Below are 17,013 nucleotides of genomic sequence, written 5' to 3'. Positions count from 1 at the left end.
CCCAGAGGGGCGCAATTTGATATTTAATGAGGGCAATTTGAACCTTGTTTAAACCAGGTTAATGGCCTTTTAGGCTTCCTCCACGTGAGTAGAGTTCACTTTTTGAGTAAAGTAAGAATTATATGTCCCAGGGGGGATATTAGTATTTTGGAGATTCTTAGGTGGGGCATGGCCAAAAAAGGTTGGGAATCATTAGTCTAGATCATTTCTGTGACTTGGTTGCCCTTCTGCGTATCCTGGGAACTCTTCGTTAGAAAAGCAAAAGGGTCCCACACTTTTTTCACCTTAAAACCGGACTTTGCCAGTCATCCCAAGTGTAATTGAAGGTATAGCTCCAGGGGCTTCACTTTGGAATTACTATGAAGGGGCAACCAAAGGTAGATCCTTCTCAGTCGGTCTCCCGCACACCCACTTCTAGAATCTCCTTGTGAAGGCTTGTCTAGCCTTTTATCTCATCTTCTTTCAACAGTGGACAAGACTCCTTTTCTCAAATTTCTAATACCTGCTGAACCTCCTTGGAAATTATTATCATTTCTTCTATGTTTGATTCATTGGCATATTGTATTACAGTCTGGCTTTTATTGTGTTGTTTTTTCAATCAAAAATTGCGTCACAGCAGATATTGTGTGGAAATAAACCTAAATAAACAAGTCTTTCCTACATGGAGTTACCCTCTTTTCTCTCTCTCTCTCTCTCTCTCTCTCTCTCTCTCTCTCTCTCTCTCTCTCTCTCTCTCTCTCTAGCAACTAATGGTTCATTTGCGAAAGCACAGTGAAATTCTGCTAGAACTGGAAAATGGAATCAAGAACTCTCGCAGGCTGGAGGCCTTATGCAGAGATTTTGAGATGCAAAAAGTCTGCTACCTTCCCCTCAATATCTTCCTTCTCAGGCCACTGCATAGGCTGATGCACTATAAGCAGATAATGGAAAGGCTCTGCAAACATTATCCACCCAATCACGGGGACTTCAGGGACTCCAGAGGTAAATGCGTGAACCCTTCCTGTAGCAATTCTCTTAATTTTAAATTTTGGAGCAAGTGACTTGACTGTTTTCTTGTAGAGCAGGAATCTAACCTGGGTAACAATGAGTACTTTGCATCTTTTAACAGAAAAAAACATTTGTTACAGGGATTTAAAATATGCTTGTTTGTTTGTTTTCTGTATTTGCTTTATTGTTTCTGTTGAGTTTTAGTTATAAGTCCTGAGTCTTTTCATTTTGGCAGCATTATAAATTTAATAAAATAATAGCAACAATAACACATAAAGTGGGAAGGCAGTAAATGAGTCTGGAAAAAAATTTCTTGAGATTAACAATCTTACAGAAAAGAGCAGGCAGAGTGAGGAAATACAATACAATACAATACAATAGCAGAGCTGGAAGGGACCTTGGAGGTCTTCTAGTCCAACCCCCTGCCTAGGCAGGAAACCCTATACTGTTTCAGACAAATGGCTATCCAACATCTTCTTAAAGACTTCCAGTGTTGGGGCATTCACAACTTCTGGAGGCAAGCTGTTCCACTGATTAATTGTTCTGTTAGGAAATTTCTCCTCAGTTCTAAGTTGCTTCTCTCCTTGATTAGTTTCCACCCATTGCTTCTTGTTCTACCCTCAGGTACCTTGGAAAATAGTTTGACTCTCTCTTCTTTGTGGCAACCCTTGAGATATTGGAACACTGCTATAATGTCTCCTCTAGTCCTTCTATATATTAAACTAGACATACCCAGTTTTTGTAACTGTTCTTCATATGTTTTAGTCTCCAGTCCCCTAATCATCTTTGTTGCTCTTCTCTACATTCTTTCTAGCATCTCCACATCTTTTCTACATCGTGGCGACCAAAACTGAATGCAGTATTCCAAGTGTGGCCTTACCAAGGCATTATAAAGTGATATTATTAACACTTCACGTGATCTTGATTCTATCCCTCTGTTTATGCAACCTAGAACTGTGTTGGCTTTTTTGGCAGTTGCTGGCTCATATTTAAATGGTTGTCCACTAGGACTCCAACATCCTTTTCACAGTTACTATTGTTGAGCAAGGTACCACCTATACTGTACCTGTGCATTTCATTTTTGTTGCCTAAATGTAGAACCTTACTCTTTTCAGCACTGAATTTCATTTTATTAGATAGTGCCCAATGTTCAAGTTTGTCAAGATCCTTCTGTATCTTTAGCCTATCTTCTGGAGTGTTGGCTATTCCTGCCAGCTTGGTGTCATCTGCAAATTTGATGAGTTCCCCATTTATTCCCTCATCCAAATCATTGATGAAATAATAAAGGACTATAGAAGAAAATTCTAGATGTGTACAATCAGAGTAGATTTGCTTTCAGGCTTATGTGCATGATTGAAAGAATCTTATAAATGCATAAAGGTGGTAAATATGTCAAGTAATTTGTTCTTGAATACAGATACATTATGCCTTGGCTTCAAAGGGCAATGATGCCCCAATCAAACATATTTTTAAGCACAGCTATAAAAATGAGATTTTTTTTCTTTAAAAAATCACATTGTTTCAGGGGCCAAATTAGTTTACTCTATCCAATAATTTATATTAGTTCACTAGCAAACATCCATGGAAACTCATGATCTCCAAGTGAAATTCAGGAATATTTTGAGGGGGCAGATTCAATTTGAAACTGGAAGTCTTGTGCAGTGGTGAAATTCATTTTTTTTTACTACCGGTTCTGTAGGTGTGGTGTGGTGGGTCTGGCAGGGGAAAGATACTGCAAAATCCCCATTCACTCTCCACTTCTGGGGGAAGGATATTGCAAAATCTCCATTCCCACTCCACTCTGCGGACAGCCAGAGGTGGTATTTGCCGGTTCTCTGAATTACTCAAAATTTCCGCTACCGGTTCCCCAGAACCTGTCAGAACCTACTGAATTTCACCCCTGGTCTTGTCGCTATAGGTTCTATTTCATTGTTCACAAAATGTTAAATATTGCATGTTTCTTCTTCAAACCTCTAATAGAGTAGCTGTACTTGATGGCACAATTTCTTTGTTTGTTATTTTTCCCTCCTTTCACAGCTGCTCTGGCAGAAATTTCAGAGATGGTGGCCCAGCTCCATAGCAGTATGCTAAAAATGGAAAACTTTCAGAAACTGCATGAACTGAAAAAGGACTTGATAGCTATGGACAATCTGGTGACTCCAGGAAGGGTAGGTATCCCCATGATATTTGGAATGAAATATCTGGCTGAAAAAATGAGCAGTTGTAGGATACTAGTCAGAATGAGATTACATCTTGTGTTGCTGTGAGCTGTTGGATATGTTTTCTCTAGAACCTACAGAATTAAATTTTTAACTATGTTAGATTTGAGAAAATCTGTTGGTTGAACCTGTGCTTAAGGTCAGCATGTCTGAAACAGATGACATATCATTTCCTCATTAACATTTCTGTTTGCCAGCGCTAGCTCCCTTCTCCAGATTAACTTCACATTATCTGCCTACTTTCTATTCACTTTTCTATCCAAAACTGATACATTTTTTTTCAGTTTCCCTAATACTTGACAAAAAGAACTAGCTTTTTCTTTTCATGCATGCTTTGGTGGCCCACAACCCACACCCCAGGTGACCTCCCCTACGAAAAGACTCCTGAGATCCCAAAGCCACAAGAGAAATCAAATTATATATAGTTGCAAGAAAAAGTATGTGAACCCCTTGGGATTATGTGGAGTTTTGAATGAATTGGTCATAAAATGTGCTCTGAACTTCATCTAAGTCACAACAATAGAAAAACACAGTCTGCTGAAAATAATACTACACAAACATTAGATGTTGCCATGGTTTAAATGCACATAACATGTAAACATTCACAGTGCAGGGAGGAAAAAGTATGTGAACCCTTGGACTTAATAACTGGTTGACCCTCCTTTGGCAGCAATAACCTCAACCAAACGTTTCTTGTAGTTGCAGATCAGACCTGCACAACGATCTGGAGTAATTGTGGACCACTCCTCTTCACAAAACTCTTTCAGTGTAGCAATATTCTTGGGATGTCTGGTGTGAATCGCTCTCTTAAGGTCATGCCACAGCATTTCAATCAGGTTGAGGTCAGGACTCTGACTGGGCCACTCCAGAGGGCGTATACTGTGCTGTTGAAGCCATTTTTGTGTTGACTTACTTGTATGCTTTGGGTCATTGTCCTGTTGCATCACCCATCCCCTGCGGAGCTTCAGTTGGCAGACAGATGGTCGTACGTTTTCCTGCAAAATGTCTTGATAAACTCTGGAATTCATTTTCCCATCAATGACAACAATCCATCCAGGCCCTGAGGCAGTAAAGCAGCCCCAAACCATGATGCTCCCTCCGCCATGTTTTACAGTGGGGATGAGGTTTTGATGTTGGTGTGCTGTGCCTTTTTTTCTCCACACACAGTATTGTGTGTTTTCCCCAAACAACTCAATTTTGGTTTCATCTGTCCACAGTATATTTTGCCAGTAGTGCTGTGGAACATCCAGGTGCTCTTTTGCAAACTTCAAACGTGCTGCAATATATTTTTTTGGGACAGCAATGGCTTCCTCCGTGGTGTCCTCCCATGTACTCCATTCTTGTTTAATGTTTTCCTTATTGTAGATGTGTCAACAAAAATGTTAGCGTGTGCCAGAGATTTCTATAGGTCTTTAGCTGACACTCTAGGATTCTTCTTTACCTCATGAAGCATTCTGCACTGTGCTCTTGCAGTCATTTTTACAGGACGACCATGCCTAGGGAGAGTAGCAACAGTGCTAAACTTTCTCCATTTGTAGACAGTCTGTCTTACCGTGGACACATGAACATCAAGGCTTTTGGAGATACTTTTGTAACCCTTTCCAGCTTCATGCAAGTCAACAATTCTTAATCGTAGGTCTTCTGAGAGCTCTTTTCTGCGAGGCATGGTTCACATCAGACAGTGCTTCTTGAAACCAGTAAACCCACAACAGATGTGTGTTTTTAAAGGGCAGAACAGCTGTCAGCAACACATCCAATATCATCACACTGATTGGAGTCAAGGTTGACTCACTCCTGGCTCCAATTAGCTCTTGGAGACGTCATTCGGCTAGGGGCTCACATACTTTTTCCTCCCTGCACTGTGAATGTTTACATGTTATGTGCAATTAAACCATGGCAACATCTAATGTTTGTGTAGTATTATTTTCAGCAGACTGTGTTTGTCTATTGTTGTGACTTAGATGAAGTTCAGAGCACGTTTTATGACCAATTCATGCAAAACTCCATGTAATCCCAAGGGGTTCACATACTTTTTCTTGCAACTGTAAGTACAATTACAGCAGATAGAAAGAATAAAGCCAAAAGATACTCTCCACCAACAGTATCGAAAGTCACTGAGGGCTCTATTAATATCAAACTGGATGCATTTTATCTGATTAGCTCCTGGAATCAATCCAGGCCACTTAAATCTCTGTAGCTAAATCCAAAAGAAGAAGGTATGTTTATACAGTCTCATAAAAATGCTCTCAACTGTATTTTATACTGGTACCACTAAAAGGGGGGGGGGGTAAAATAAGTAGTCTTTTCCAACTCTTTCCCTTTGGTTGTATTGGCCTAAAACTCTTATTTATTCTTTGCCAGCATTGATGGCAAAACTAGCTATATTTGTCATCATAGTAGTAATAATTAAACTATCATATTTGAATATATCCTGCTCTACTTTCATAGAAGTGGTAGTGGTAGAAGTGGTAGAGTGGTAGGAACTCAGTCTTATTTCTATTTATTACTTTCTATTGTATTGTTTTATTGGCATACTGTACTTTCTTCTACTGTAGAGTTTCCTTTCATCCCCAATACCTGAGTGAAGAATTGGCAATTCCATTTAGTGCTTTCATTCCCTGATATTTTTCATTGCTCTTCCTTTAATGTCCTATTATGGCTGAGTGGAGTCAATGAAATCAAATCTAGTACTCTTGTCTACCCCATATCAATGACTGTCATTTATTTATTCATTACACTTAAATCCCAATCTCAGAGCAACTTTCAAATGGCTATCTGGTAGGACAGCCCTTCTCTATCTTCATATGTTTTCAGTCTGTGATAGTTTTGTAATGTCCTGTCTAAAGAGAGAGAAGTAGACAGATAGAAGGAATTCAATCTCTCTTCCACTCTGTCTCTTTTTTTTTTTTGAATATGCAAATTATATATATATCTAAGGTGGGCTGCTGCCAGTTCGGGCAAACCGGTGGTTCCAACTAGCGGCTGAGCCCACAACTGCTCACACTATTGGTGCCAGGCGAACTGGTTGTTACATTATGTGATGCTCACCTCTGTCAGGTACTTTTCACTTACACATCTCTCCTCAATGGCACCATATCATTAGATCAATGATACAGCAATAGTGAATAGATCTGGGAAAGATTTATATTTATAATCATTTCCCTACCCATTAGAGCGGGGAGGCAAGGAATGATGTGAGTCCTGTCCCCTAAGGAAGTACTGTATTTTTCGGAGTATAAGACGCACCTTTTTCCCTCAAAAAAGAGGCTGAAAATCTGGGTGCATCTTATACACTGAATACAGCATTTTTTGCCTCCTGAAACCCTGCCCCTTTCCCCAAAATGGCCGTGCATAGCTTTTAGAGGGCTTTCAGAGAGCTCCTGGGGGCTTGAGAGGGCAGAAATGAGCAAAAACCGGGCTGTTTTTTGCTCAATTTTGCCCGCCCCCAGCAGCACTCTATAAGCCTCCTAAAGGCTATCCATACCCTTTTTTGACAAAAAAAAATAGGCCCTTTTTGCTAAAAATGGGCCCTTTTTGCCAAAAACGGGCCATTTCTGGGAAGTTTGCAGAGTGCAAAAACTTTTTTTTTAATTTGCCTCTTCAAAACCTTGGTGCGTCTTATACTCCAAAAAATACAGTACGTATGGTGGAACCCAGAAGAAGGGCCTTCTCCGTGATGGCTCCCTCCCTCTGGAATATTATCCCTCCAGAAATTAGACTGGCTCCCACTCTGACCCTCTCTCAGAAGGCCCTGAAGACGTGGTTGGTTTGACCAGCGGGCCAGGAGAAAACCAGAGTGGACTGGAGCCCATTAAATGGCTGATATGAGTGTGTGTTGTTGCCGAGGGGTGGTGGTGGGGGTGATTATTATTTTATTCTTTTTATTTCTTCTACATTGTTTTTATTTTCTGTTAGCCACCTAGAGTTGCCTTGAGCAAATAGGCGGCTATATAAATTTTCCAAAATCAATCAATCAATCAATACATTTCCAAAAATATCCTTTGGAATTCAGGAGGCATAAATACAAAAACCCTGTCTAAAATGCTTTAAAGCATGTGTCTTTTTCCAGGATCCCGGGACAGCTGAAATGTTTTGGGAAAAGGCATAGATGCTGTGCTCTGTGTCTTCCATAGCACTTTTTGGGGAATTGAATTAATATGCTGCCAGCCTTATTAATTACCGCCCATGCCAACGTTCAGCCTGAGGTTTGATGTTTTCTCTTTTGTGTCTGTTCCTCCACAGGAATTTATTAGGTTGGGTAGTCTCAGCAAACTGTCTGGAAAAGGCTTACAGCAGCGGATGTTCTTCTTGGTAAGTGACAGGAACTGCTTAGAATGTGTGCAATTAAATACAATTGTGCCCCAAATGCCAAGGGAAAAGGAAGGGGGGGAGGAAATTCACAGAAGCAGTAAGATGCAAACTGTGGAGTAATCTAAGAGACCTGCAGCTTTCTGTTCTCCTGGATGAAAGGAGGCTCAGCCAAATGTTAAATAAACCAAGAATAGATGGAATAAATATAGAGTGATTCTTAAGCAATCAAAAGCTGCACTCACATGTTGTTCATCTATTCTGCTCTTCCTGAGAATTATGAAAGATATGCAGCCCAGTACATAGATTTCAGAAAAGGATGCATCTAGGATTAATTTAATAGAGAAACTGACAGCTGTCCCAACTTGGTCAATCAGAAAGAAAGACTCTCACGGCCATAGCAGTAAAAGTATACCTTACTGAGGCCAAATGGTTACAGAGAAGCAAAGACAAATCTAGCTTTTCTCAGCCCAAACTAAGCAGTTATCTTTTCCCCTGGGATTAATCCCTCTCCTCCTATCATTGAGTGACCAATCATTTTCAAATAAATTGATTTAATAACAGTGTTGCACTGTTTTTAATGGTGTTGCATCCCATTGGGTGACCTTGGGACAGGCTTCCGTTTCCTTGGGAACTGTCCACAGGGTTTCACTTTTCTTTCCTCATTTCTTCCTCCCTTCCGCCATTCACCCACCCTGCTGCTCCCCCACCCCATCGTTCCCTTACTTAAGGCATCTAGCTAAGCAAGGCCTATGCTGTGAGATGGCAGGTTGGACAGAAACTTGGACCACTATCTTGAAAGTGCTTTGTAATAGGATATGTAGGTCTACATTGAACTGCACACAATCCTGTGATAAACTTTATTTTGGCAATTTAGGGTAAACCAGTGGTCCCCAACCTTTGCAGCCCCATGGAGAGGATGGGAACCAGGCCGCGTAAGTGGTGGCCAGCGCACACATGCACAGCTCAATTTGCACAAGCAGCGGGCTGGTATGCATGTTCATGCAGGCACAGGTCAACATGTGCAAGTTGAAGTGCGATGCAGGTGCACATGCACTGGCCCACTGTGTGTGCAAGTTGAGCTGCGCATGCATGCGCGCAGACCCACCACTCTCGCAGCCCCATTGTGGATAGGCCATGGCCCGGTAATGGGCCACGGCTCAGGGATTAAAGACCCCTAGGCTAGACAGTCAGTAGATCATAGGTTTTTTTTAATTAACTAACCTACAGGACAAAGCTGATTATAAAGCACAAAGTGTTATCACACAGCAAAGAAAAACGCCTATACAGATTTACCATGACTTCTGATTAGAAGTCAACTATTTGGAATATAACATGAAAGTATTTGTTCTACATAGAGAAGAAATCTAAATACAGTGTAGAAAGTAGGAGAATGAGTTGAGGCTTCCCAAGAACCAAACCAGTCCCTGTCTGACTTTGGCCACTAAATCCTGACATTAAAAGCTTACAATATGGGATAATTTTTTGTCATTCAACTTAAATCTCCCATAGAAAAGAAAAATCTGCATGTTTTATCTCAAGGAAACAAAGCTAGCTTCTAAAATACCAGTATTTATTATTACACTTTTTTGAGCAAAAGCTCCTACATCTCTAGTGAACAGTGATGAAGATAAGTATTTGTGTGTGCTTTAAATAGTTTTGGAAGAAAATGGAAAACTATTGCATTATTTTAGGTACTGGATGGAATAATTCTCAAAATTGTGATTGGGTGAATATGGTTTTCTCCCATGTTCTTAAGGGATAGTTCATACGATTGATCCTCTGGATTAAAGTAGCTATACTGGGATAGCAGTCCAAAATTCATGCATGTTATCCTGCGAAGAATGTAACTTGTTTATTAGACCTAAATGATAACAGGGCTGCAAATGCCAATGATCCCATGTTCATTAAGTCACAATTAGAATATTAGATGTATTTAGAGTTTGCTATTTCCTCTGTTCTGACTATATTCTTGCCTGCTATGTTTCAGTTCAATGATGTCTTGCTGTACACAAGTCGAGGCCTAACAGCATCCAATCAGTTCAAAGTTCATGGGCAGCTTCCACTGTATGGCATGATGGTAAGTAAATGCTGAGTTGAGACTGGATTAGTTGCTGCTGAATCTCTTAAAATGTAAAAGGCCGTGGATTGTATCCACTGTTTAGAAATGTAAGCCTTCTCAATTACTGTACTCTGAATAGAATAATTAGAAATTTGAAAGAATAAAATGCAGCTGGGAGGAAACCAAAAGTTGGAATTGAACTGAAAGTTTAATGGATTTAACTTCAATCATAGCCATCTTTTCAGATCGTAGGGATTGTTGGGGACATCTTGCTCCATAGCGCAGCTACTGTTAATCTTTTCAGATCTGAAGATCCATTAGGTTCTAGATCAGTCCTCTGGAGACCTGCAGAGGAGGGTTTATGTGAACATTTGCTTTTGAATGTTTATACCCGAAAATCACCTCCTACCAATACAAATTTATTCAGAAGATAACGCACAAGCGATGCACAGGATTTGCTCACAGATGGAGATGTGGAGGGAAATGAAATTTCAATTTGCCACAGTGATTTGAAACCCCTTTGCTGGCAGAAAACAAGCCAGAGGATTCATGTCCCCCTTCCAAGAGAGTGGGAGGGAACTTATTGTGACCTCACTGCAACTCCCAGCAATTTTTGAGCTCTCATGTTGAAGGGGATAATCAACAAGGCTGGTCCCTTGCACACAATGGAGAAGAGCAGTAAAAGGGTAGAGATCATCACCCTGTTGCTTCTACTGGCAGCAACAATATGAAGCCACATTTTCTTTGCTAGAAAGAATGAACGCTATAAGATGCTGCTCACATAAGAATGGCAGCAGGCATAGATCACTCACAGTTTCTTTTATGCCACCTGCCATGCTCCAGCATTTTTGGGCAATGCACCCTTTGAAAATATTCAGAACATTTGCCCTTAATTTGACATCTCCCATAGAAAAGAAAACAGCTGCCTGTATTTCAACTCGGAGGTTGGCCTATCTTATGCCAAGCGGGTGGTGCATATCATTCTGATTCCCATATTCTCTCTTGGATTTATTTATTTTTTATTGTGGCTTTTGGCTGTTTGAAAGGATGTGTTTTGCACTTTTTGCTTCCTTTTATTGTCTCTTTTAAATGGTGTATAAATGTGGTATATGTCTATAAGTCTATTGATGGCTGATTTGTCTGAAAGTCAAGTTTCCAGTCTAGGATTCTCACAGTTTCCCAGTTGAAACTATGGTTGAGTCTCTTCATAACTTATGAAAGTAAGGAGTTTTCAGTGTATCTTCTGATTACTAGTTACTGTTCATAGATGTGCTCTGCTAGGGTTTTTTTGTTTGTAAGTACTAAATAGTGGCTGTTACATAACAGCTATAATTATTTATTTCCAGAATTTCCATATTGGTGAAAAGAAAACAATTGTTGCATTCCTAATGAAAAACAATCAGACCGTGGTAGCTTGAATTTTTGTAAATTATTGTCTACGCGTGTTTGAAAATGTATTTTCCTATTGTATGATGATGTCTATATTTTTTATTTTCTCAGATAGAAGAGAGTGAAGAAGAATGGGGGGTTCCTCACTGCTTTACACTTAGAAGTCAACACCAATCCATTGTTGTTGCTGCGAGGTAATTACCTTGAACCATATGCTTGTAGAACATCTGTGTAAGTATTTGAGACAGTGATGCCTGTCCTACAGAAGATACGCATTGGATTGTTATAGGTAGCTAGTTACAGTGGTCATTCTGAATTCATTTGTAATCACCCTTTTGTAGTAAATAACATGTAGTTAATATAAAGTAAGGTAAGCTTGCAGAGCAGGAAACGATTGTACTTTCTTGTAATTTTATCTGGTTACAAAGATGTTTATCCTCCCCCCCCCCAAAGTCTCAAAGCAGGATTTGGCTTAATTTTGCCCATCTTCTGAAGCTCACTGACATTTGCAATGAAAAAAACAAGAACTACCATTTCAGCATTCATAGGATGCTGTGAAGACCTCTTCCCAAAATTATTGGACTAGGATGGGGATAGAGCTGGGAGGCTGTGAGGCCTGGCACCTGAAGGGAAGGGTGCTTCTGTTTTTATCTTTGCTTGTATGTGTTGTGTGAGCTGCCTAGTATCATTATATCTAAATGAACAATAAATCAACCTCTATTATTTTCCTAGTAATCGCATTGAGATGGACAAGTGGACTGAGGACATACAGATGGCCATTGACTTGGCAGAGAACTGTAATGATCCTGCTTCTGAATTCCATGGAAATAGCCCACCTGACACAAGTAAGTCCAGACTCCAGAACCAGGAAAGGTGGGGTAAATCCTACCGCTCCAAAGTATCATTATACATACAGAGCATTTTGCAGGGTCACTGCTTTAAAAACAAGGAATATCAGTCTGGTCTTTTCTTATCTAATTTCAGTTCAGATAGATTACATGGCAATCGATTTGTGGGTATCAAATCCTATATTAAGAATTTGAGAAATGTGTTTAATAGTAGTAAATGGAATAGTATGTAAAGTAGTAAATGACATATTACTGAAATTAAAGAATGCCTTCCGTGTCCCAAAACAATACACTTAGTTCACTGAAGTGTGTACTAAGTCACTCTATTTACAGCACAGAATTACCAGGGCCCAATTATAAATCAGTGTTTCACAACCTTCGCAAATTTAAGACTTCAGCTCCCAGAATTCCCCAGCCAACATGGTCCATGCTGGCTGGGAAATTCTGGGAGTTGAAGTCCACACATCTTAAACTTGCTACAGTTGTGAAATACTGTTATAGATAATAATAATGTTCCTGTGCACGATTGCGTATTGGATTATTGATTAATCAATTGGCCATTAATTTCTTTTTGGGATACTTTCCTCAAGGAAAAAATACTTTTCTCCTTCCATATTTCTGTTTTCCCTACACAACCAACTCAAAACACTAATATGGCTTCTTCAGCCATTTTGGAGATTTCCCCATATCAGAAACAGTATTTTGCTTATGATTTCATGCTCCATGTACAAGGGGGGAAAACAAGAGGCTTTTTCCATGCATTTCGTAGAATCCCCCGAGGAGCCCACTGTAGACCAGGAATCGGAAGACGATCTCAATGCATCCCGCACCTCACTTGAACGTCAAGCTCCTCACCGTGGCAACACTACGGTGCACGTCTGTTGGCACAGAAATACCAGTGTCTCCATGGTCGACTTTAGTATTGCGGTGGAGGTATCTGGCTCGAAATGGCTTGGACTGCAGCTCGAAAGAGCCATCTTCTTCAGGCACCATTTCCTTTCCAGTCGTTGCCCTCTTGGTTAATTGGAAACTATTAATTCAAAAGACATGATTTTAACAAGCGATTTATGAATAATTTGGATTTCATGTGACACTTTTCATACTTCTAAATTAATTTCCATATATTGATATCAAGAGGGGTTCTTCTGAGTATTTTTTTAAAAAAAATCCTCAGTGTGTTTGGAAAGGACAATAAGTCTATCTGCTGCAGTCTGAAATCTGCATTTCTATGCAACTTGTTTTATTTTCTGCTGTCTATTATTCTCTGGAAGCCTTACAATATTCTCCTTTCAGCCTCATCTGCCTCTCTCGTGTTTTCTTTATTAAGGAAATCTCTGTGTATTTTTAAAGATGCATTTTGACTGTAGCTAAACCAATTTGAAACAGATTAATGAGGTATGGAATCCAAAACATTCTCATATCAAATCAGTGAAATTTGCATGGAAAGTATATTGCATTCTCATATCAAGTCATGTGAGCTCTTATGTGGAACCTTAGTGTTTAATTTTATCAAAGTTAAAGGGGATATTTCTTGGAGATCATCATTATTGTTCTGCTTTCAGTTCTTCTTCATAAAGTAAGCCTCCGTTCAACTCTGTTGAAAAATAGAAGGAAACCGTTCTTCTGAAGCACATACATTTTCTGTAAAATTGAGTTCGAGAGGAAAAAAATAACATAGAATTTGATTTAAATTAGAAATTGGTTTAGCTTCTTTAAGGTACCTGCAGACACCCATTTCCAAAGGAATGCCTCTAGGTTGTTTTGGCTACAGCGGAGAACACATTGGATTAACGTTTAGTTTTATAGAATATAAAGGTTCTACAGATTAAAAAAAATTTTTTTTAAAGAACACAATCTTTCCCTTGGATTCAGACATACCTGGTTGCAATTCCCTCCAAATACATTTGGTTCTTGCTTCTGAGTGTGTGTGTGTGTTGCATGTTCTATCAGAATCATCCTAATACGTCTCCTCTGGAGATCAAATGTCACAGCCAGATCGTACTCACATATTTGGAGTTTATCACATCAAACAACCTAGAAGCAGATCCATGTGCACTCACACATCTGTCTTTAGTTGCACAGCTTTTCCCATGACCAGCAAGTTACAGTCATACTTTCCTAATTCTGTGTTTAATGTCACATCAGCATTATAGTTTATGCTTTCTCTCTGTGTCTTTCCTTCTTTCCCTCCTCCTTTCTCTTTTTCTTGTGGTAGAAGACCCTCTCACTGTCAGTGACTGTCCTTCCCCACCTGTTGGACTGATCAGTGATCAGCGGCCTGTTTCCATTTCATATGTCTGCTGGTACCGAATGCAAAGCCTGTCCTTTTATGATACCCTTCAGAAAATGAGGTAACCAAAATCAAAAAGTAGAGAATTAGGACTACATGTGTGTTATTGTAGCCCAGTACACACACATCCTGTCTGGTTTTTTTTTGAAACTGGAATGGGTCAAAATGAAAGCTTTCAAAACACAGTAAAATGCTTGTTAGTCCTGTTGACAATTTGGAAGGCAATAGTTTCCTTTCAGCTGTTTTGTTAAGAGCGTAGTTCATTATGCTGCTAAACGTCAAGCAGAACAAAAAAAAGGATAATAAAAGTTTTCCACTAAGAGAACAAAGATTCAGCAAGATTGATTGTTTTTAAGCTAAAGTGTGAGTTTATCTCCCCTTTGTTATAATCATTGGATGCGTTTGATATTTGGCATCTAACTTCTTTCAAATATATGATAGACACACGTTGAATTCAAAGCACCTTAATTTAACTATTTCACACAAAAAAAAGTTGTCCAAAACTTAATTTAAAGCAAAGCCTCTCATTTATGCAGGTTTACAATCTACCTATGTTTTATCTATTAAAATCAGTGGGGATTAAGTTATTGTGATTAGACTACCTTTCCAAAGATGACTTAAGAGAAATATATTCATTTTTCTTAAAATAGTGGTGTTGGGTGAAATATTATTTATACATTTCCCCACCAACACAAAAGAGTTAAAATTTAGAATCATAGTAAAATTGTCTTCTAGCCACACAACCTTAAAATTAAATATTCCAGCATCAAATCTGCTTCAGGAAGTGGCTGGATTTAGCTAGTCTTCGCTGATCTCAGAAGCAAAGTAGCCCTGGTAAATAGTTGGAAGTGTTGGAAGCCAGGAATTTCAGGCCTAGAACATAAGCCGGGAAGTCAAGAGACCATTCCAGAAAAAAAAAAGCAAGGGCAAAACACTTCTTTAACTTTGTCAAGAAAACTGCAGGTCTGCCAATACGACCTCAGTTTGAGTGGGGCTTCTAATAAGGTAACAGCAGATAATTAATTTCTTGCTAGAATCCACTTACAAGCCAACCTCACTGAATAAAAACAGTTCAGAAACTTGAAGTGCAATCTACTACCGTTTTCAACAGAAAAGAATAAACTGTTCCAATTTAGGCTGGGGGAAAATGCCCTTCTACATGAGCCTTGCCTGCTTTCCATCAGCTTGTTTTACCATCTCCATGTATTTTATTTCGTTTGTTGTACTATTTCCCTCCTTTTTTCAGAACCAACTTTCTGGAAACCTCTTGCGAAAATTCAAAAACAGCAATGGGTGGCAGAAGCTTTGGGTGGTTTTCACCAACTTCTGCATGTTTTTCTACAAATCTCACCAGGTAATTCATTCTTCTGAAAGCAGAAAATAATCTTTGTTAGGTTTTTCACGTTAGAGGATTGAAATGCAGCTTGATTGGCCTCAGGAGAGCTAGTACAGATAGTCCTTGACTTATGACAGCAATTGGGGTAAGGATTTTCATTGCTAAGCTATGTAAAGCCAATCTAAAGCCAGACTGGATCACTGTACAATGGCAGTCTGTGTAGTCCTGGTTATTACAGTCATTAGATGAGTCAAATTCTTACCAACTTCCTACATCCAACAGTCTTGGAAAAGGCGGCAGTTGTAAGTCACTCACGGGCAGGAGAATGGCTGTTGCCAAGTGAGAGATGAAACAAGGGGGTATGGGGAACAGTCAAGAGAGACAGTGTTTTTACAGTGCAAGGGATTGTGCAAGAGGTGTCACATGGATTGTCGAGAGTGAGGGGCTGTGTGTATCGAAAAAGATGATAGGGGATGTGAGAAGATGAATTAGAGGTATGATGTGGATCGGTGAGAGTGCAAGGGAGTGTGCTGGAGTATTGCGTGGGTAAGTCAGAGTGTGAGGGGATATGCAAGAGATACATAAGGGGCATTGCATGGATTGGGGAGGATATAAGAGGGTCCCTGTTGTATGGGTCAGGAAGGATAAGGGACTATGTGAGAGGATGCACAAGAGAGTCAGGAGGAGTGCAAGGGGTGTGCAAGAGATGCCACACAAATCAGAGACGGTGCGTGGGGGCAGTGTGGGTTGGGGACAATATACAGGCTACACGAGTGGCTGACACAGTGCCATTGCAGAGGATCTGGGGGAGGGTGCACAAGTGGGAAGACTCAAGTGACTGGTGACCTTCCTGCTGGCTTCCCCATAGACTTTCTTAGGAAGCCAGCGGGGAAGGTTGCAAAATGGCAATTGCATAGTTGCGCTGCGTTTGGCAACCGATCATAAGTGCAAATGGGGTTGCCAAGCACCCAGATCGTGATCACATGACTGTGAATGTGTTGGGACTGCTGGAATGCCCAAGGACTGGTTGTAACCACCATTTGTTCAGCACCATTGTAACTTTGTTGCTGATAGTTGCTGGTTTATTTATTAGGTTTTAATCCTGCTTTTATTACTGTTTATAAGTAACTCAAGGTGGTAAGCATACCTTAGTCCTTCTTTCACTTTTTCATCACAACAATGTTGTGCGGTGGGATGGACTGAGAGAGAATGACTGGCCCAAAGTCACTCATCCAACTTTCTAAGGCCAGACTAGAACTCACAGTCTCCTGGTTTCTCACCTGGTGCCTTAACTTCTAGACCAAACTGGCTCTTAGCTCAATGAATGGTTGAACGGTTTTGTTTTTTTAAAAATAGTATTTATTACATTTGCCAACATTTAAAAGACAAAACACAAATTTACACTTATAACAGCTTTTCCATATTTTTTATAACAATCCTATTTACAAAAAATTCTATCTCTATATCACGGTTTAATCAGGTGGTTTGAATGGTCAGAAGTCAATGACAGAATGTATTAGAAATTTCTGCAATGAAATTGTGCATTTCCATGAATGCTGTTTGAAAGCAGCTAT

General features: G+C 39.8%; 1 protein-coding gene across 6 annotated transcripts in view; it reads left to right on the top strand.

Annotated features, from left to right (window-relative positions):
* Positions 1-17,013, top strand: part of FARP1 (FERM, ARH/RhoGEF and pleckstrin domain protein 1) — a 141,401-nt gene that overhangs the window by 117,402 nt on the left and 6,986 nt on the right. For 5 of the 6 annotated variants that reach the window (XM_087726667.1, XM_014063594.2, XM_014063585.2 and 2 more), the window contains 8 exons: positions 744-981; positions 3,025-3,155; positions 7,449-7,517; positions 9,505-9,594; positions 11,077-11,159; positions 11,698-11,810; positions 12,583-12,746; positions 15,350-15,457. In XM_087726667.1, coding sequence (XP_087582793.1) covers positions 744-981; positions 3,025-3,155; positions 7,449-7,517; positions 9,505-9,594; positions 11,077-11,159; positions 11,698-11,810; positions 12,583-12,746; positions 15,350-15,457 — 996 coding nt within the window. Of the gene's footprint in view, positions 1-743; positions 982-3,024; positions 3,156-7,448; positions 7,518-9,504; positions 9,595-11,076; positions 11,160-11,697; positions 11,811-12,582; positions 12,747-14,028; positions 14,165-15,349; positions 15,458-17,013 lie in introns of all 6 variants that reach the window. The other variant, XR_001313382.2, reaches the window with a different exon arrangement.

The sequence above is a fragment of the Thamnophis sirtalis genome, unplaced genomic scaffold (genome assembly GCF_051295495.1).
Source record: "Thamnophis sirtalis isolate CommonGarterSnake01/CBP01778 unplaced genomic scaffold, rThaSir2_p1.2 scaffold_12, whole genome shotgun sequence".
Taxonomy (NCBI): domain Eukaryota; kingdom Metazoa; phylum Chordata; class Lepidosauria; order Squamata; family Natricidae; genus Thamnophis; species Thamnophis sirtalis.
Note: the sequence above shows the minus strand (reverse complement) of the source record. Positions and strands in the feature narration are given on the sequence as shown.